At 31.3% G+C, this 21,842-nt stretch overlaps 1 protein-coding gene across 1 annotated transcript in view; it reads left to right on the top strand.

The window, feature by feature from the left end:
- Nucleotides 1-20,555: 20,555 nt before the first annotated feature.
- fus (epithelial splicing regulatory protein fusilli) overlaps nucleotides 20,556-21,842 on the top strand; it is a 112,780-nt gene continuing 111,493 nt past the window's right edge. The window contains exon 1 of the mRNA XM_016072171.4: nucleotides 20,556-21,110. Coding sequence (XP_015927657.2) covers nucleotides 20,988-21,110 — 123 coding nt within the window. The 5' untranslated portion in view covers nucleotides 20,556-20,987. The remainder of the gene's footprint in view (nucleotides 21,111-21,842) is intronic.

Raw genomic sequence — 21,842 nt, 5'->3', positions numbered from 1 at the left:
TAGAACTTATATTCGAGTATTGCGCGTTTTTAATTATTGTACAATTCTTCATCTAGGACAGGGATGGGCAAACTTTTTTGGTCGAGGGGCCAAAAATCAAGAAAAAAATTGTTTGGTGAGCCAAGTAAAAACTTCAAAATTTAAGAAAAAAAGGTGATATACAAGTTTTAATTTAAATATTTAGTGAGATGAAGGAAATTGCGATTTCATTTTTAAAAGTTCCTTACATTAAGGTTGGAAGTGAGATGTGCTTATTTTAAGGAACAAGGCTAAATGCTTTGCTGTTAGTCTACTTCTGAAATGATTTTTTCTAAGGTTCATAGATGAAAACACTTGTTCTCATATATAAGATGAAGCATAGATGCACTGATTTTCTGAGCATGAAATATTAAATTTCGGAGACTTGCTTTTTGTATTGATTTGTAAAACTTTGGAATATTTAGAAACGACTGCTTCAGATGATTGTTAAATTGTCCGCTCTTTGGAGCGTAAAATGTGAAGTGCAATTTACCTATATTAGATTCCATAAGTCAGCTCCTCAAGAGAGACAAGCGCTAGTTGGAGCCAATCTACGGCTATTCTATAAAGAACTTCTGCTTTCAACATTTTACCAATTGCAGCTGTCTGTGCTAACTATTTCCATCAATTTATGTTTTGTAGAACAAAAATAGAGAAAGCAAAAACTTCATCAGTACATCAGTACTTTGTTGAAAAAGGAAAAACAGAAATAATTTTAAACATAGTCGACAAGAAAATGGATGTATATTGTTTATATTTGCCACTGATCGGCAAATAAAAATTCTATCCGCGGGCCGTATAAAATCTTCCAGAGGGCCACAGTTGGCCCGCGGGCCGTAGTTTGCCCATCCCTGATCTAGGATATGTGTAATAGCTAGTTATTTTGGACACAGCTCAAATGGCGTGATTAAGAAAAATGTCTTGCAATTTTGAACCCAAGCCAGAAGACAAGGGAACTCCTAGATCAAGTATTTGGAGAAATTGTCTTCGTGAAGAGTTCTTGGTGGAACTTCTCCGCATTTGCGTTGCATGGAGAACCTCCCACGGTTTGCCAGATAGCAAGAGACTCTAACACATAATCCATCTGCCACATAGGATATTTTATATCAGCGCTTTGGACGTTGCAAGACTCGTGGAGAATTGGTATTGACCTGCCAATGCTGGGATTCGAACCCGGGTAACCTCATTAAGGGGAGAGTAACCTCATTATTTTAAAAATATATACTTCTGTTGCGAAGTAAGTTTCAATGACTGAAGAGAGAGACTTTATTTAATATAAAAGGAAATTTCGCACAGCTTCACTATTCTAAGAAAATTTTTTCCATCAAGCAACTTACCATATACTTCTCATTTAATAATTTTACCTGTGGACAGTTAGTATATCATGCCGAAAATACTCTAACTAATTTTTGGCCGTTTACTAAATTTATTTTAAAAATTATCAAATTTCTTTTAGTAAGCTTAAGTTATTATTTTACATTTTTGTACTATAAGTCAAAAGTCGCAAATTTTTTTAAAAATATTTTCCTGTACAAAAGAAGAGATAAAAATACTTAAAATAATTTAAAATTAAAATTTATGTGAATACAATTACCGTTCGTTTTATTTATTCTGATACAAGTTTCACATAATCAAAAATTTTAAGGTGGCGATTTAGTTAATAATTGATAACTTGTAATATATTTTTTGCGGTTTTTAATTCTGTCAACTAAAAAGAGATACTCAAAGTTTCTTATGTGGTAATTTTGGATTCAAAAACTCGTGCTTTTAAGGTTCTTTTCGTAAAAAGACAATTTTATGTGATTTGTTAATGTTGTAAAAATATATATGCAGGATTTTCCTTAAAGGCTGCCCTTACTACATAGTTTTTGATCTTTTGCCAAACATGGAGTAAGACGATGAAATATCTTAAGAAATATGTTTCGGATCAAATATATAAGTAATTTAAAACGATGCATTATTCATCACAATTCATTAAAGTTGGGATTTGAACCTTGGGCACCTCATTTTAAGGCGATCGCTCTGCCCGAGCCAAAGCGGGCGAGCTGTTAGTCAAATCGCGGAACATTTTTCTGGAAAATTCAAATCCAATTTATTTATTTATTTATTTTAGATTTGCTCCCCGAGTACACGTATGGGATGAGATAGAGGTTGGGTTTAGTATCATTAAATAATATAAAACAAAACCTTAACAAAAATATTCTGAGAAAACATTTTATGCTAATTAAAATTTCTTAAGAACTTATTAAACCAATTGTTTCTAATAAAATGAATAACTTCTTAAAAGATTTAATTTCTTTTCCTAAGAAATCATTTAACCATACCGATTTTCTGAATTCATTTTGAAATAATCATATAACTCAATAAACGGTTGTGAAGGGATTTGGAAGAAAGCATTTTAATTTGAGGTCATTGGCCTTCTGTCTCGGTTGACGCTTTTTTATTTTATTTAAAACGAACTAACTTATAATATTATGCGAACCAGTTCTGACCTTTGATTGTAAGATTAATTTTCTACTCGATCAACGTTTCTTATAATTATTTTAGTTATCGATGAGCGATTGATGTCTTTTATTTGTTAATATTTTTTATAGTTACTGTCACTTAACTGTAATATTGTTATATCTATTATTTAATATCACAATCTCGATCGTATAGATTTAAATTTAGGATCTAACATAAGGGAAAGAAGAGATAAGTTAAGATTGATCTAAGCTACTAAGTGAGAAACTAAAATGTTTAATCTAAAGAAAGGAAAGATTAATATCACAAATAATTAATTAGTAAAAGTCAATTCAGTGTAAAATAATAGCCGATATCATAACAGTCAAAAAGTTTATTAATTGATAAGAAAGTTTTCCGGGTTACAAAGTTTTAACAAATCAATGAAAGGGGCCGTTGCGCACATGGCCGTTGTTTAACAATCAACACATATATAATTTAAATATAATATACACCATTACATTATGACCATTACATTATGACCACCCTGCTAATAACATGTAGGACCTCCTTTAGCCCTCAAAACTGCTAGCACCCGCCTCAGCATTGATTCCACAAGGGGCTGATAGGTAGTCTGAGGTATCTGGTTCCAAGCGCTCACCAACTGGTCCCGCAATTCCCTCACATTGCGAGGGGGTAGCGTGGCAGCAAGAGCTTGGTTTTCAAAGTAGGACCACAAATGCTCTATTGGATTAAGGTCAGGTGAATTTGGGGTTCAAGACATGACTTGAAAGTCTCTGGAATGTTCCTCTAACCAGTCCAAGACGATTCGACTCTTATGACATGGTGCATTATCCTCTTGGTAAGCACCATCCCCGGCAGGAGAAGCTGTTGCCATGAATGGGTGAACCTGGTCTGCAACTATGTTCAAGTAGCTTACAGATGTCAGGGTAGAATCCGGTTACTTTTTTCCGGAGAATCAAAATCTGCAATACAAAATAGGGGTTCATGGTTAATATTTCAAAGTTACCTCTCCCCTAGAGGGTTGGGGAAGGTGTAACTTGATATTGGTGGATAATTTTCAAAATATATGGAAAATATCGATTTTCACTTCTCCGTTTCGAAATAATTTCTAGAGATATTTCACCGTTTACAAACTATTTTTACACCTGTATTTTACGTAACTCATACGCCCTTTTTGTTTTAAGTTTGAAAAAATCAGAACTATGCAACAAACAAAAAAAAAACGCATTTTTTTTATTTTATTAAATGATTTTTTACTTTGTGTCCGTTATTTTGTTTACATTGGAAAGTGGTCAAATTGTGGATTTGCAGTAAAATAGGGTTAAAGTTTTGCTTGCAATACAGCAGAAACAATTGTAATTTGTAGTATTGTCAGCGGAGACAGAAATCCAGTTAAAATTTAAGGACTCTAGGCAGGGCTCGAAAAAACTCAGAAATTTTACCCGTCCCCGAGGACGGCTTGTTCGACAATGTACCCGTCTTCCTTTGAAACTAACCCGTAACTTGTAAATAAATAAAAATATAATTTTCTCCTATTTATTACAAACATTTATATAAACTGCACAATGAATTAGTAGTTAATAGGATTACAAATAGTAGGATAACATTATACAGTAATGAAAGAAATACTAGGTTACTAATAGTAACCTAGTATTTCTTTTGTGAAAGAATTTAAGTGACAAAGGTCAAGTTATCAGGAATGTCAATTTATCCGAGGGTACTGAGTTTTTTAAATGAATCAAATAAGACGTTTGCCAGTTCCATAATCTCGCCAACGATTTTTTTGAGGTTTCTGCACACAAATCTGAAAGGGGTTTTCCATTTAGGTAGATGTTCATAATTGCGTTTAACGCTTCTTGTTTAAGATCAGTACGTAATGTGATTTTTTATAAGTTCATTGCTGAAAAGCCTATATTAACCGCTGCAGTACTCCCAAACAGAGAAAACATCAATTCCACCATGCGCAGTATGTTGCTGTAATGTGGGTCATTTTGCTGCATTAGGTCTTTATAAATTGGATGGGCTCGGAGGGCTGAAGTTTTCTGGTGTTCAACGATGTTATGTATCTTAAATTTTAATGACATAAATTAAAATTTATATATATTCCAACAAAAATTTAAAATGTATCACGAATATTAAAGGGAAAATGGCCGTCCGCGCGGACGTCGGATTCGAGAAATTCGTTGTCCGCGGGGAATTTTTGACCGCCGAGGACGGGTGGTTTTTCGAGCCCTGACTCTAGGTACTCGAAAAGTGGAGAAAATTTCGATTGTCAAATAATTCAATATCGAGATGAATTCTCCTTGTAGCGGTCGGTAAATGATTTGAACTTCCATTGATAGCAGGTACGGAATTCCAATTGAGCTTTGATCACTCTAGTTAGCCGGAAAATTTTCGAAACTTCTATTGACAGTAAGATTACGTTCAAATTAGTTTGTAACAGTCAGAAAAACTATTAAACCCTGCATTGTCCTTCAACACAACTGTTTTTATAATTTGAGCCCCGTATTTCCCATAATAATTTGAGTATCAATCTGGTCGGAAAGTGGACACCGTTTCACTTATATGAATTGTGTTCACAGAGATGACGAATATATGTTCTTCGATATTTCAGATAATGTTGCATTTAAGACAAAACTCTGAAAGTTGAATTTATAAAATTATAAATATATCGATTTATGTAATAAATCTTTCTAATAATACGAATTCCGAAAACGTGACATACTGATCTCTACCTGGTCCAAAGATTTGGCATGTTGATCTCTACAATATCCCTTCCCATGTCGAAAGATGTGACATATTGATCTCTTTAATGTCCTTTTCTATGTCTAAAGGCGTGACTTATTGATCTCTGCAGTGTCTCTTCTCATATCCAAAGATGTGACATGCTGATCTCAGCAATGTCCCTTCCCATGTCGAAAGATGTGACTCGTTGATCAATGTCCTTTTCTATGCCTAAAGGCGTGACATATTGATCTCTGCAATGTCCCTTCCCATATCCAAAGACGTGGCATGTTGATCTCAGCAATGTCCCTTCCCAAGTGCAAAGGCGAGACAAATTAAGCTCTACACATAGAAAAAAATTGCAAAAAGTTTTAAAGTAAACATAATGAAGCATAAAGAATACACTTTTCTTTGTAGCTCTTAAAAATGCTTCCTTAAGAAGAGATTCATGAATTGTAAAAATGGATTCCTCTCAATTGTAGGAATTTATTGGCATTTTTGTACTTGTCTACTAAGGTGGCGTGTCACAGGCATTCAATTTGAAATTAAGGATACGTTAAAAGAGTTTATAACGTTGGTTTTTCTTTTAAATCTAGTGTCTCAATCAAAAACGTTTTTATTTTTATTATTTACTTGGATGGTTTACCCCTTGCTCACTAACGCTTTCCAACCCCCGGAACAGCTGATGCATCAGTTCTATAATGTCTAAGCAACATGAACTCAATCTGATAGACCTACGTTTTAGAGATGATCGGCTGATTAGAAATCAAACGGATCGCTTAAAAGAGGTGATGTATACCAATACCTCCTAGATGGAAGAAAGCCGAAGGACGCAAAACGATGACTCATACAGTTAGGCCCAGATTTGCTGATCACTTCTGACGAAGCTTCTCTTTTTCCCTTCTGTTTCTCGACACTTTTTCGTTACTCTTCTACTAATTTTTTACTTTCTACAAATTATTATTATTTTTTTTTTTTTGTCTAGATTAAATGTTCTTAAATTGTGTAAAAATGCTTAATATATTTATTTGTTTTCAGAAATGATTAACAATAAATCAATTCTAACAAAAATAACTGTTGTGTGAATGAAAAAAAAAATATTTTTAAGCATTAAATATCAGTTTTATTTTATAAATTGGAAAATTTTATCTAACTTTTTGTTATAAAATGTATGGATTAAAAACAAAGAAATATATTTTTAAAGGGATTTTACACATTTATTATTATTATAGTTTTGACATAAAACTAAGAAAGGGGTCTAATTTTTATAATATGATACTTACATTTTTAGTAGATGATTATTTTGGATTTTAATGATTATGTTTTGCATGTTATTAGAACTAGAGCATACGAAATAAAATAGAAATTGTTTATAAACAATGACATAAAATGAGCTTAAAAAAATTTAGAAAATCAAATGCAGTCTTCAAACAAGGTTTAGATAGAAAAAAAAAACATATCAAAAGCATGATTATAATTTGTATTTTTTTCCTGTGGAAGTGTGATTGTTAGAAGTGATAAACTAAAATTAAAGTAAGCAACCTTAGATAACAAATATTTTATTAAATAGCAAATTCAAAAAACGATAAATAAAATGTAAACACAAATTTTACTGATATATGTTTAACTTTCAGTAACATTTAAAAATAATTATAATGTCATTTAATATCTCTTTTCTAATGTCATTTTCCTTGAAATGCATCTCACATACCTATAACAAAATGAATACAATATTTATATGTGCATTTAAAATAAATAGTACATACTATATTCATGTATGAAAAATTAATAGATTTTTGTAGAAAAATTAATAGATTTAAATTTCATAATCAAATAAAAAAAATTTTGCTTTAAGCAGTTACAATATATTATGACCAAACAAAAATGTTTAAAGTTTGAGCAAAAATTTAATAAAATACTAAAATTATTAATATTTTTGTAAAATAAAACTCTATAAAAATAACTATATATTACAATAGTTTGCGATATGATTGATAAGAACAACTTAATTATTATAAACAATTTATCCACAATTTAAAATAATTTACTCTTAGTAAAAATATAATAAAGAAGCATAATAAAATTTTTAAAAATAAAAACAAATATTACTCACTTTAGAATTCTTTGCAACTTCAAAATCTCTTGGCATGGCGGCAAGCCATTTCTTACGTATTGGGAAATCCAAAATTTCATACTTTTGTACCATCAACTTTGTAAAATCCTCTGCAGTTTGGTACACAGCACTCATATGCAATTATTCATAACACTAAGAATTAAATTAATGCTGACATTTATAACATTTGTAGAATAAATATAAATTTTACGAAGAACGTTGACATCAGAACACCGACGGTTGTTTACAAATTCAAATCAAAAATATTCGCCAATTGGCTGAATGCCGACACAGGTTATAATACTTCAGAATATCGCCAATGGCTCGTTTGATCAGATTCGGAGTTTTTCGTAAAAATAGCTACCCTGACTGGTTTCCCTCTGGGCCTAACTCTACAACGTCATCATCGCCTATAGTAACCCGTTGTGGGGCTTGATTCCTTTCTAGGAGGTATTGTGTATACCCACAAACTTATGGTTTGTGTATAGCTGATAGAGAAGCTCTGTGCTACCTTTAGAAGATAGGAGCATCTCAAATGGAGATAAATGAAGTAATAGGCTCCTTTTCCTGGACAAATAACACTCGGAATTATTTATTTTTTCTGCATTTAAACTTTATTTGCCTAGTTCGGAGTGGAGATTTCAATCTGAACTTAGTTTTACCCTTAAAGCTACGGATTTGTTTTAAAATTACATTTTTAGTTTATTTTTTGACGAAGTGTACACAAGTTTAAAAACGTTACGTGTAACAGGAGGTTACTTAAAAGTTGCCACAAGCTCCTAGTAAGCCGCAAGTAAAGGCGCAGCTTCAGGATTAAAAATCGCATAGCATGCAATCCATGCATAAAATCTAATTCATTTAATTGCATAGTATGGAATCCAGGCTCGAAAATGCCGTCGTTCGCGGCAAGGGGCGTTTCCCCAATCCACACGAAGAAACAGCTCATGATGGGTAGACATCCCTAGCTGCTCCAGGCAAGGGTTCTTATGCAGTTTAAATCTTGATGATGTTCCATTACTCTCCTAGAAGATTGTCGCATATTTATGCGACGTCCTGTTATAAAGTTTTTAAACTTGTACATTTCGACAAAAAATAGACTAAATATGGGATTTAAAAAATCCTGATTGCAGATTTGAAATCAGGGGTAAGAAAGCATCTAAGCTTTGTTAAAAAATCTCATGCAACAGAAGAAAAAAAATTTGTCCCCATGCGTAATCCTTTAGCGAATACGTGGTACTTAAAAATATTACACATGTGTATGGAAGTGTCTGATTTAGCAAAGGCGAATAAATAGTCTGGACCAGTAATGACCTGTACCTTATCATGAATGGGGCATTAACGCATTAGTAGATCCTATGAGTAACATCCTCAGACCAATTGTAGTCCCTTACGCTATAGAATTGTGGTTTTTAGTTATCATTTAAGCAAAAGATTACATTTTTAAACAAAAGTTTTTTTTTAATGCAGCAGCTAATTTTGTGATCAAAATTCAACCTGCCCAGAAGGTTTCAAATGAAACCACTTCAACTATACATTCATGGTATTATTCATTCTTATAAAAGATAACACCACGCATCAGCTAGCAGACAGTTTCCTTTTCGATGAATGAAACGTTTGATTGGAGTGGCCAGCATGTACCCAGGATATAAACCCAATCAAACATGTATGGAAAATTCTAGAGAGGAGGATTAGGATTGCCAGTTGTTTTCTCCAGAAACAATTCATCAGTTAGAACGCTACTCACTGCTGTAGTAGGAGGGAATACTCCAGTACCACTTTGATTGCCTCGTTGATCCCAGGCCTCGTAAGTCCACGATTGGGCGAAAACATATCTATTATTTGAAACTCATTTTGGTCTAAGAAATCATATTTTTTGTTTGTTTACAAAATAATAACGAATTGTGCATCTTTTGCTCATTGACGTCCCACAGTAGATCATCGAAGTTAAGCATCGCTGAATGGGGTCAGTGAGTGAGTGGGGGACCACTTTGATCAGCCTGCGAAGGCACCGAGGGAGCACTGTATCCGTTTTCGTTAAACTGTTCTACTGTGAAGTGTTCGAAATTACCCCAAGTCATTGGGTTACCAAGGTGGGGGAGCTATCCCCTTTGCATAGGATCAAAATTGTGATAGCATATCAGCGGATCATCATTAAGAATATCACAGACAGTCGTTAATAGCCCATTGTGCGAGTTGTGGTGGCTCAGGGGATAGAACACTCACTTCCCAATGAAGTGATGTGACCCAGGCTCGAATCCTAACGAAGGCTGGTGAGTATGAATTCTGCACCCGACTCTTACTCACCACAGTGCTGACGTAAAATATCCGCAGTAGTAGACAGATTATGGGTTAGAGTCTTGTTGTGGGGATAACCGTGGGAAGTTTCGTGGTTTTTCTCTCCATGTAACGCAAATGCGGATTAGTTTCCTCAAAAATGCCCTCCACGAAAGCTAGTTAGTTATAAAAGCTAATTAAGCCCTAGTCTTCTGGATTGGGTTCAAAACTACAAGACTTTGGAGTTGAACATTGATGGTTGTAAACTCAGAACTGTATCAGAGCCAGTTTTAAAATAAAATAAAGTAGCCTATTGAGGGGCTCAATTATGACGTAAATAAAGTACTACTACAACTTTTGTATACCAATAAATATCAACAAAAATTTAACTAAATTCGTTTATTATTTTATTTTCTAATATTTTACAACAACTTTACATTATATATCAGACACCAAATCATTTTCTCATTCGCAGTATATATCCGAAATCATAATATGCCTAATTGTTTTCAGCATTGTTCTTGTCAGAAAAGAGAAAGGGCGAGATAGAATGATTCTCAGAAATTGTATTTATTTTTCTTTTGGTTTATTAGAAGGTAATTCTATAAATTGGTTTATATTAAAGTAATATTATAATGTTATGGTTATTTATGAAAAAATAATTGAACAAAGAAAGAAATTAACGAAGAAAGAAATTAAATTAAACGAAAGGAAATAGATTATTAAAAATTTCATTTATCGTTCGGAAAATATGTGTGTAGCAAAGGAATTAAAATTTGTGCACTTTTAATAATTATAGTATTAAAGCTCTTCAAGATAAAAAAAAAAAAAAAAAAAATTCTATCATAAATATAATTCTGAAAGCAAAAGATAATTGAAGTCACAGATAGTTCTTATTAATTCAATTCAAATGTACATAAATGAAGTCAAATTATTCTTACATTAAATTAAAGTGTAAATAGTTGAAATCAAATAGTTTTCATTCATTCAATTAGTGTAAATGAAAGCTAAAACCAAAATGTTCCTGTTAATTCAATTCAAACTGAAAGAAACCAAATTTTCTCTTTTAATTCAATTTAAACTAAATAAAGCCAAATTGTTCTTACAAATTCTATTCAAATGTAAATATTTGAAGCTAGATTGTGCTTATCAATTCAAACATAATTGAAGCCCAATTGTTCTTATCAATTCAATTCAAATACTAGTAAATAATACCAAATTGCTTTTATGAAATTAATTAAATTTTAATTGCTCTTTTAAATTTAATTCGAATATAAATGAAGCCAAATGGTTTTTATTAAAACAATTTGAACGTAATTCAACGCAAATGTTCTTATCAATTCAAATATAATTGAAGCCAAATTTTTTTTTTATTAATTCAAATGTAATTAAAGTCAAATTTTTCTTACCACTTCAATTCAAACTTAAATAAATAAAACCAATTTTTTGCATTAATTCAATTTGTAAATTAATCAAACAGTTCTTATCAATTCAATTCAAATGTTAGTAAATAAAGCCAAATTGTTTTTATTAAATCAATTCAATTCAAACTGTTCTTATTAATTTAATTGGAATATAAATTAAATCAAATGGTTTTTATTAAAACAATTTAAACAATAAAACGTAATTCAACCCAAAGTGCTCTTATTAATCCAAATATAATTGAAACCAATTTTTTAAAATTAATTTAAATGTAATTAAAGCCAAATGGTTCTTATCACTTCAATTCAAGTAAATAAAATTGAATTGTTTTTATTATATCAATTCAATTTGTAAATTAATTAAATTGTTCTTATAAATTCAATTCGAATGTAGAGGAAGCCAAATGATTTTTATTAATATAATTTAAACGTAAATAAAGCCAACTTGTTCTTATTAATTCAATTCAAATGCAACCTCAAATTGAAGGATATAAATAACAAGACAATCCCCCACCAGACGTTTTCTCAACTTTCGCCGTCGAACGAGAAAAGAAAGAATGGTACATATTAAAAACAAGAAAGACTACAAATGAGAGAAAGATAGATGCAGCCAGGTGAAGAAGAAAATAAAACGAATGAAAGAGAATGGAGTACCTGTCATAGCTGCGCTCTCGTCCGCTAGGTGCCACGTTTAATTCCAAAAGTTTTTCCCCTCTTCAACCAATCACGACCCGACTTTTCTGGTGGGGAATTTGGAGGGAAAAAACAGAGTGGGAATATTTCTCTGTAAAACAGGTTTTTGTAAAGAAGTTCGGAGTTTAGTCGAATTAATTGAGCGCTTCCGATCTTATTATTATGATGTCCTGAAAAGTTCGTTGTCTCCTGCATATACCGATATACCCTAGATCAAATTTCTAAAAAGAGTTATATTTAATTTCTGCTTTTTTTATTCTGTTTTTTTTATTACAAAAATGAAGTTATTTACTTAAATTTGTGATATTTTGTGCTCTTGTCCAATAATCCAGTATTTTATTTATTTATTTATTTTAAATTATTTTAAATAGTGTTTTTTTATTAAAATTATTGGGTCTTTTTTCTCAATAATTTAACTACCCTGAAGCACTGATTCTTATTAAGCTCTAAATGTAAAATCTTCCTAACGCAGATCACTACCAAACGATAATTTTTCATATTTGCAGTTATTTAGATTTAAGAGAAACAATGTTTTATTATTGAAATTACTTCAATTTATAAAAACAATTATTGATAAATTTTTGAGTAATAATAAAGAAAAAATGTCTAATTACTTCTATGAATTTTATAGTACAAATGTAATTCCGATATATATCGTACAAGAAGTAAATAAACAATAAAATGGTTTCAATCATTAATGCGCGATCATGTACAAAACTGGAAGGTAAATTCCGCCGTAATACAGCTTTTATTATTAATCATTGACTTTACCGATGATTTTACATTAAGCAGCAGACGTTGTTTGAAGTTCAACTTAGCAAAAACGAAATTAAGAATACTCAGTATCATTCTGCACCGAAAATGATGCCATTGCTTGCAAACAATTTAGAGTGCCAAAATTTACCACAATCGGGTAATTCTCTCCATTAATTTTTGCACATAACTTAAATTTTTTTTAAATTTCTACTATCGTTGATTTTATAATACTTATAGAAATACTTTTCAAAAGAGTAACTATTAACAAAATAAATGCGTTGTTTTCAGAAAGTTTTTAAATATTTTATATAATGACCTCTTAGCATTGATTTTGCCCCTGTTTACCTGACATAATTGATCAAAGAACTGCTTTTTAGACCCACTGGAAAAAGAAAGCGGGGAAGGCCGCGGTTGAGATGGACTGACTCAGTGGAGTCTGATTTTCCCGCGAGTAATGAAAAGAAATGGAGATCAAAGATAAATCGGAAGTCGTGGTGGAGAAATCTTCAGAGGAAGGCACTGGCTCACATTGGGCTGTCTGGCCAACTATGATGATGAATTGATCAAAGATAATTATTAATGAACGTGCAATAAACTCTCAGTGAATTGCAGTTTTGATCCAACAGAGTTGCAAGCTAGCAAGCATCCCACTCATGTTATCTTTTAAGTATTGGAGAAAATGAAATCGTCTACCGTTTAATTCATATCAATGCCTAACGTGAAACCAATTAGAAATTTTTTTTTAAAACGTTCTTCTCAAACGGAGTAGTGATTTTTCAGATTGGGGGCTTAAATTCTCTGTTACACCAGCTGCTAAAATTTAGAAATTCTAGAACAGTCGATTCTGTAGTAATAAGAAAGGCTATGCACACAGATAAACACACAAACTTTTTCTTTATTATAATAGATTAAGAGCTCGAAAATCGTGACCAGCGATGAAGCTGTAAACACGTTTATGATAGTGCGCATCACAGTTTTGTAGCTATTTTTAGTCATTAATGCTATGTGTTTAAGTCATTAATATAATTGACGCGTACCCTTTTTTTTAAAAGTAATTTTGCAATTAATTTTTATTAAATATTGTTTACAGTTTCTTCTCTTTCTTTTTAAAAAAAAAAATTTTGTATCATTTTTTTATTTTCTATTATTAAGCTAGATAATTTATTTATTCGAATTTCGGATACTTTATTTTAATGAAAAACGCATGTACGTATATACAATGAAAAAAAGATTTTGGTGTATAGTTTTTCCCAATTTGTTACAATTGTTGGTGTTGATGTGAATAAAATGCATTTCTAAGTGGAGAACTGCTGTTATCAAACAAAAAATTAACAAAATAACAGTTGTTTGAAAGAATAAAGGCGAATATATTAGTAAAAATATGCTTGCTCTTTAATGTTTTTGGAAATGTTTTCAGCGAAATGATTTTACGATGAAGTTATAAAATTAATTCGAATGAGCAAAAAAATATGCTTTCTAAGTAAACAAACAAACAAACAAAAAATGAATAAATAAACAAATAAATAAAACTATACAGTGAAAAAGCAAATTTAAAGAATGTGACTACATGCACGATAAACAATTTTAGTGTACCTCAACTCCAAAAATGTTGGCATCTAGACTTTTTTCTGTGTTTGCACTATCAATAATAAAAAAAAAGAAGTTTAGGCTGGGATAGCCTGGGCGGTAGGGTGCTGGGCCTATGTCCGAGAGCTCGTGGGTTCGAACCCAGCCGACCGAGGACTCCCCGTGTAGTTAAGTGACTGATGCACGTTAAATCTGTGAGTCGCAGAAGTCCTCCATGCTCCCATAGCAAATCAATACCTCTGGGGGTACTGGATTCAGGTCAAAATTACGATCTGTGGATGAATGAATGGATGTATAAATGGATCCGCCCTATAAACGGGTGCAACGTATGGTGTGTCAGAAGTCAAATTCTTGGCCATAGATGGCGCCACTGAAAAACAAGAAACGCACACTATGCCTTAAATTTGCTCGGTTTCACCAAGCAGGCTTGCCCGTGTGGCAAGTGTCATTAGACACAACAACAACACAACAATAAAAAAAGTTTTTTTTTTTTTTTTTTTTTTTTTTTTTTTTTTTTTTTTAAATAATAATAAAAATAAAATACGTGCTTGTGACAAGTAGCTGTTTTTTTTTTTTTTTTTTTAAATCAAAAAATTTGGATTTTGAAATTTGTTGATTTTAAATTTCCAAATTCCAATTAATTTTTTTAACGATGGCTTACATTGAGATAGGACAGTGACGATAGTAAAAAAGAAACGGACACTCAAAACTCCCCTTTCAATGCATCCTGTGTAAATATGCTTATGTATGCTAATAAATCTAGTGAAAAGCTGGAGAAAAAAAAAACTATTTCTTCCTTATTTACTTTTATTTATTTTTTCAAAATCAAAATGTTCGAAAATATTTTCTTTTCATGACCATATTTTAAATAGAAAGAAGAAATGTAAACCATTGTGACTGCAGTGATTGCAATTCCAAATTTTTTTATAGAAAAGAATAGCTATGGGCCCCCAATATATTCATCAAAAAATAAATAAAAAAGTTACCATTGCCTTTTATAACAGTACTGAAATTTAGGATTTCTTCACAAAATTTTGTTGTTGTTTTTCTATTTAATAATATTGAGAGGAGAATCACGAAAACCTCTCACTGTTGACTAGACGGCTTAGAGACTTTAACCCTTGATAGGTCTGGCCTCTGGGAATATATTTTGTTGTCGAATTCGGATTGCCTCAATGGGAGGTGAGTGATCCATTTAGAAGTGAGTCATCTTCGGGAAATTGTACCTTGAACGCGAAAAAGGTGTCTGATTCTGTATTTAATAACCATAAATTATTAAAATTCTAAATGTAATATTTTTTCCTTATTTTGACCTAAATTAATACAAAATAATAAAAAAAGTATTAAAAATATGTATAACGAAAATTCTTCGTCAAAGGTTTAAATTTGCAAGTTTAGGATCAAATTAAATATTAAAAAATAATCCTTTTCTAAGCCATGTATGTATAATCCTGGAAAATTTGGAGCTCATTTTTTATCATGAAACAATTTCAAGTTTTCTGCATTCATACTGGAAAACATGATTCTGCTCTAGTTCAGGAACTTTGTGCTCTGGTTCTTAAATTTTCAATAAAATCGATAAATACTATACTTATTTGAGAAACTATCAGTAGTGCATCACTCGCCGGCTAGAATTAAAGTGAAGCCCTGTCATCATTTGTCATATTTTGAAATTCCATCATTTATGCTAATTATGTAGGGCACAATTAGGTATTTTTTATCAATGACTACTTTTTAAAACATGTGGCCACTTTTTTTTTCTTTCAAAAAATGAAAATTTTAAAACATTAAAAAAACTGCTTAAAGCATTTCTCAAAATGATATTCATTTCTAAAATGAAGAAAAATTTAATGAAAATTTTATGAAATAAAGTAATTTTCAAAATATTATAAAATACTTATAATAATTTCATGTTTATTTTAAAAATAATAATAAAATGCTCATAGTGTGCATTTTTAACGAAAAAAGTGACAGACTGGCAAGCACTTTTTAAATAGCATGTTATAAACTTAATCAACCTTTGGCCGGTGGTCATCATTAATTTCACCCCATAGTTAATGTAAATTCAAAATTGCAAGGACGCTGGTATCTTTAAAATTGTTTTGTAGCCATTTATTTTTAGAAAGAATTAGTAAATTACGCTATCGCTTATCACATTTTTAGAAAATTAAAAGGAAGCGAAATAAAGATGCCCATAGACCCATGGATTTATTTGGTGAAATCACCTTGCTTATTAATCTCTTGTTTCTCGAATTTATTTATTTTGGTTTTTCAATTGTATTTTTCAACAAACTCACTTCACTCATTCTATGGTTTTCTTTCATTTTATTACCGAGCAATTGTTTCAAACTGAATGAGATAATCCAGTTAGACATTAAAATATCAGCGGGCCACTCGTTGCCCCCGTTTAGTTCATTCCATAGGTAAAAATTCGTGCGAAAAGGGAAAAATGCATATTTCACTTGCATTTCTTGGTTTTCGAGAACTTCTTCGCAATCAATTTAAAGTGAAATATATTTTTTTGAAATCAATTAATAACTCTCAATTACATCGTACGTTTATTTTAAAAAAAAGATGATCGATTCTGTTAAAATTGGTAATAATAAAACACTGTATAAAACATTTCTACTCTCAATGCTTTATTTCAGAAGGATTAGTACTGAAGCTGCAATCTGTAATGTATGTTTCAAATAAAACAACTGAATCACTGCAACTGAATGTCTCATATATACATTTAAAACAAGATGTTTTTGCTCTTAAAATAGATTTAAAATGAAATTAATTATTTACTTCAACAATTATTGAAGGAATAAATAAACTTTAGAATCATGGAAAAATTTACGCCTGTTAAATAACGCTATGTGCAAAATTTTAAATTATCTAACAAATCTGTGGAATAATTTGGAAACAAATTATTTTTGAGAAATGCGGTGAGCGTATTCAACTGCGGCACATAGGTGTTGTAGAGAACATTTTAGAAACACATGTGAAAAACAACACTCTTTTTCGCATTTTACTTTTAAATTTAACTAACTTGAATTTAAAAATTCAGTTGCACTGAAAAAGTGTTTCACAAACAATAAATGAGGTCAGATAGTTAGATTTATTTGAATGAATAAATCAATCAAAATATTTTTCTTTAATTAATAAATTTAGCAGAAATTAAATGGAATACAATCAATAAATTGTTTTTTCCATTAAACAATTTTTATAAAGTAGGCAGCGCTTTTCGTAAATTGCAAATGTTAACTGATGAAAGGAGAGGCTTGGTGTTTTAATTTTTAAAATAAAATCTGCTTAAATATCAATTAAAAATATATTTTAAAGCCAATCTATTCTTACACGACATATAAGGAAATCGACTGTCAACTGACTCACTACGGTTAATTTCATAAAGTTCAATTATTTTACACTATTTATGTATAATGAGGAAGCCATACCAAGAGAGAAACTTTTCATCGCAACATAGAACAAGCCATGAAGTTTCAAATCCTGAAAAAAAAATATTCAAAATGTCAAAATAAAAACAAATTATGAGAGGATAACTTAGGATTACGCTACTCCAGTAATTTGTTAACATTTTGATTTTATTTATTTTGATTGCATTATTTTTTTTAGCAATAAAAATTTTACGGCTTACTCAAGGTATGCCTGAAACTGCCAAGGTATGCCAAGGCCTGAACTCACTTTTTCTATACTTTTAAATTACTTATGGATGAGAAAGGGAATATGCGACGAAAATTTTATGCCGTAGTACAGTGTTTCCCAAACTTATGACTTTTGTGTACCCTTTTCAAATTTTTCGCAACGCTGTGAACCACTAATAAAAATTTATGTATTTTTTACAATAAGAAAATTACAAAAAAGTTAAAAGTCACAACTGGCTGTTGACACCACTAATTATTAACTGTTAACTCTGCAAAAAATAGTCAATAGAAAAATACGTAATCGTAAATTTTCATGGCTAGCTTTGTTTCAAAAAAAATAATTTGTTTGTTGCAAGATATTTCGTATAAGAACGCGTACCCCCGCTAAACTGTTCCCGTACCCCTGGGGGTACGCGTACTACACTTTGGGAAACACTGCCGTAGTATAACGTCCTCTTAAAAACATTTCATCGCCATAAAATTCGTCTTTTAAAATGTAACATTATGAAATTTATTGATTTTTTTTAAAATAAACTCGCTTAGTATTTGTTTATGCAATTGGTAAAGTTAAAAGAAAAATTATTATCATTATTTTTTTTTCGTTTATGTTTTGTTGCTTTGTTTTATTTGTTTAATTATTGCTTTCCGTTGCTTAAATATTACCTTAAAATTATACTATAATTAGAGTAACATTTAAAAACGTGGGAGTTTAATATAAGGGAAAATGAAATAAAACTATAAATTATTTTTAAAAACATATGATTAATCTCAAATGGCATAATTATAGGTTATCAAAAAATTGAATTTGTCAATAACCCTTTCAAGTTAAGAAGCTAAAGTAGTTTAAAAATTTCTCAACAGAAAAGAAAAAATTATTAATTTACTATTACCCCAATTGAATTACTAATATTTTATCGATGTAATCAGAACTCTTGACTATAGCAGAAAAATAAAATTAGTGAAAAGTAACAGTGTTAATCAAAATATGTTTATTGAAATAGTGCGTTTACGCACCTTTGGTCGAAAATGGGTTAAACAAGAAATATTAAAAAATTAGCTTTTTTTTAAATTTTAAATTCAATGTAATTGAAAATGATATATTGGCCGTTTACATTACATGTCGACCCACCAAAACAAAAACAATACTGAGATGCACTACATTGACACAATTTAAATCCGAGGACAGATGGCAGTAATCACCTAGCCTCCGCACCACACTTCCCAGACATCAACAGCGGATTTTCTTCGTATAAATACGAGGGTTGTCCATAAAATAAGGTTCCCAACGAATTTTCACAATTAAAAACATGTTTATTGGCATTGAATAATACATGTTTGGAAAGCTTAGACTTCCCTCTTTTTTTTCGGCATAATCGCTGTTTAGATCAATGCATTTTTACATGCGGTGTACCATCTTCTTTATGCCTGAGTCGTAGAACTCTGCCACCGCTCCGCGAAGATAGCTTACAACAGACAGAATTTGCTTAAACTTCTTCGGGTTTGGCGAGCATGGATGCTTCCACTAACGGGATTGTTCTTTTGTTTCCGGTGTCATGTAGTGGACCCAGGTCTTGTCCCCAGTGACAACAGAGTCCAAAAATTCCTTGCCATCGGTTTCGTAGGCATGAAGAAATTCGCAGGCGGCTTCCACACGTTGCCGTTTGTTGTCATGGTCATCCGTCCGCATTTTCGGGACCCACCTTGCCCAAACCTTGGCATATCCTAAGCGGTCTCTCAGAATGTTGTGAATGCAGGACTTACTGACAACAGGGATCATCTCGCTGAGGTCCCGAACCTTCACCCTTCGATCTTTCAGCATTGCTTCTTCCACTGTCGCAATCGCTTTGTCCGAAAACGATGGCCGGCCAGAATGTTGTTTGTCATGGACGTCTGTAAGTCCGTCTTTGAATTCTCTGCACCATTTGCGCACAGTTTGCACACTCATACACTCTTCCCCGTACGCCTCACAGAGTTGGGAATGAATGTCCACCGGGGGAACGTTTTTTGCACTCAAAAGCAAATCACAGAGCGTAATTCGCACCTGGCGTGAGAAACAAATGGAAGCTTTATCTTTCACTGCTACCAAGACAAGAATTAACGTTGTAGATACCTCGCCGGAGCGGGAACTGGGGCAAAGGGAGCTAAGTTACACGCCAGTCTCAACAAATCCCGCTTAACAGCGTTCCTAGCATCCGCAGCTCCTTGGGAACCTTATTTTATGGACAACCCTCGTATATCATATTTAAAAAAAGAATATTATGCATGAAATTTCAAAAATGAATATATATATATATATATATATTTATATATATATATATATATATATATATATATATATATATATATATATATATATATATATATATATATATATATATATATATATATATATATATATATATATATATATATATATATATATATATATATATATATATATATATATATATATATATATATATATATATATATATATATATATTCAAAGTGTTAAAAGCGCGGAATTTCAGATTTAGTCACTGATTTTTATGACTTCATCAAGTTTTAAAAAAATGCATTTTATTTAAAAATATTTGAATTTAATAAAAAAAAAAAGTATAATAATTTTTGAAAAATATAATTTTTTCGGTTTTTTAAGCCCAGTCAATATTTTTTTATTAAGTTTGTAAATATGTTATATAACTAATACTTTCGAGTTTAAATAACTAAATTTTTGCTTTTCTTTATGCTACAGAGATTGGAAAACCACCCTTAAACATATCGTATTTATAACGGATATAGTCGTAAATATTTATTTCGATCCACCCCTCCCCCTGGACAATCTGACGTTCTCGAACAAACAGTTCATCGCCGGTTGAAATGAAACGCAAGAGTGACAGCCAGCAACAGGTTCCTCCAGTACCTGTACTGGGAATAAGGAGGAGGGGGGAATGAAAAACGCCACAGGTAGAAAAAAGAGAAACCTACCTTGATGGGGATTTTCACATGAGATAGGGAAAAACTAGATTTACCTGTTGGCTGTGGCATGCGACTTCTCCAGTGATGCATCCAAGTGTTTAGGTTGCGGTTCAAATTCGTTGTTTGGTGTTTGTGTGTCTTGGTTTGGTGGCATTTTATTTATTTCGTGTTATTTATTCTTTTGGTAGCCCTTCTTCAATTTCTCTCGACCCTCTCTGCAATCTGGCTGAACCCGGGTAGAATAAAAAGCACCGGGGTGACGGGCGTGTACTGTTGTTTATTTTTGTTTCTACCCCGTTAATATTTGTTAATTATTATTAATCACCGGTGATGGCTACAAAATTTTTGGTGGGGGTCTTTACGGTCACCGCTGGTCTGCAAGAAGAACTGGGCAGCGATGAACAAGATATAGTTCTATTCTCCTGGGTGTTGGTAGATCTTTCTAACACAAAGGTAAGGAATCCACTCTATTCAAACCATAATTATTTCCGAAATTCCATTATTTGCTCTCTCATCAGCAGAAGTATTATAACTTAACGTTGTTTTTGCCCGATGTTTAAATATAAAATAGGTTTACGTTCTTATTTTCCGTTATAAATAATCCCAAAATTAGCTCCCATTTGCAGACAATTCACAAGGCACTTGTGCTTAAATAAGTTTTATACATGCATTTAGCCAAAAGTTTTAAAAAAATAAGAAAACGATTTTTCTAAAATGCAAGCGATTTCTTTTCTTTTTTAAAAAAATAATGTGCATTTCCTAAATCGTTTTATAAATTGCGCATTTTGTTTGTTTCAAAATGTTATTACATTAGGATTAACATTATAAAATATTTTTCACAATCCATACATTGCAGATAGAAAATAGTGCATACTTCAAAAGTTCTTGACATTTCTTATTTTAGTAAAATATATTATTTAAAAAGTAAGATAAGAATACGATTTTAGAAAATATTCTTTTTATTCCAAGGAAAAGTAAAATTCTTAATTTCAAAAGTTTATATAGTAATTAGTGTTAACATTTTTTGGGGTTCACAAACTAGCTTTTCAAAATAATTTATAATTCATAAAGCGGGTAAAATATTTAAATTTTTTAGAAAATATATTTAAAAGTGCCAAAAAAAATTTTTTTAAGCTAACGTTATTAAAAATTATGGATTTTAAAAATCGTTTGCTCACAATCGGT

This window comes from Parasteatoda tepidariorum, chromosome 8, assembly GCF_982258835.1.
Source record: "Parasteatoda tepidariorum strain Cologne lab strain chromosome 8, Ptep-v5.0, whole genome shotgun sequence".
Taxonomy (NCBI): domain Eukaryota; kingdom Metazoa; phylum Arthropoda; class Arachnida; order Araneae; family Theridiidae; genus Parasteatoda; species Parasteatoda tepidariorum.
The sequence above is the reverse complement of the archived record's forward strand: the minus strand, read 5'-3'. Positions and strand labels throughout refer to the sequence as shown.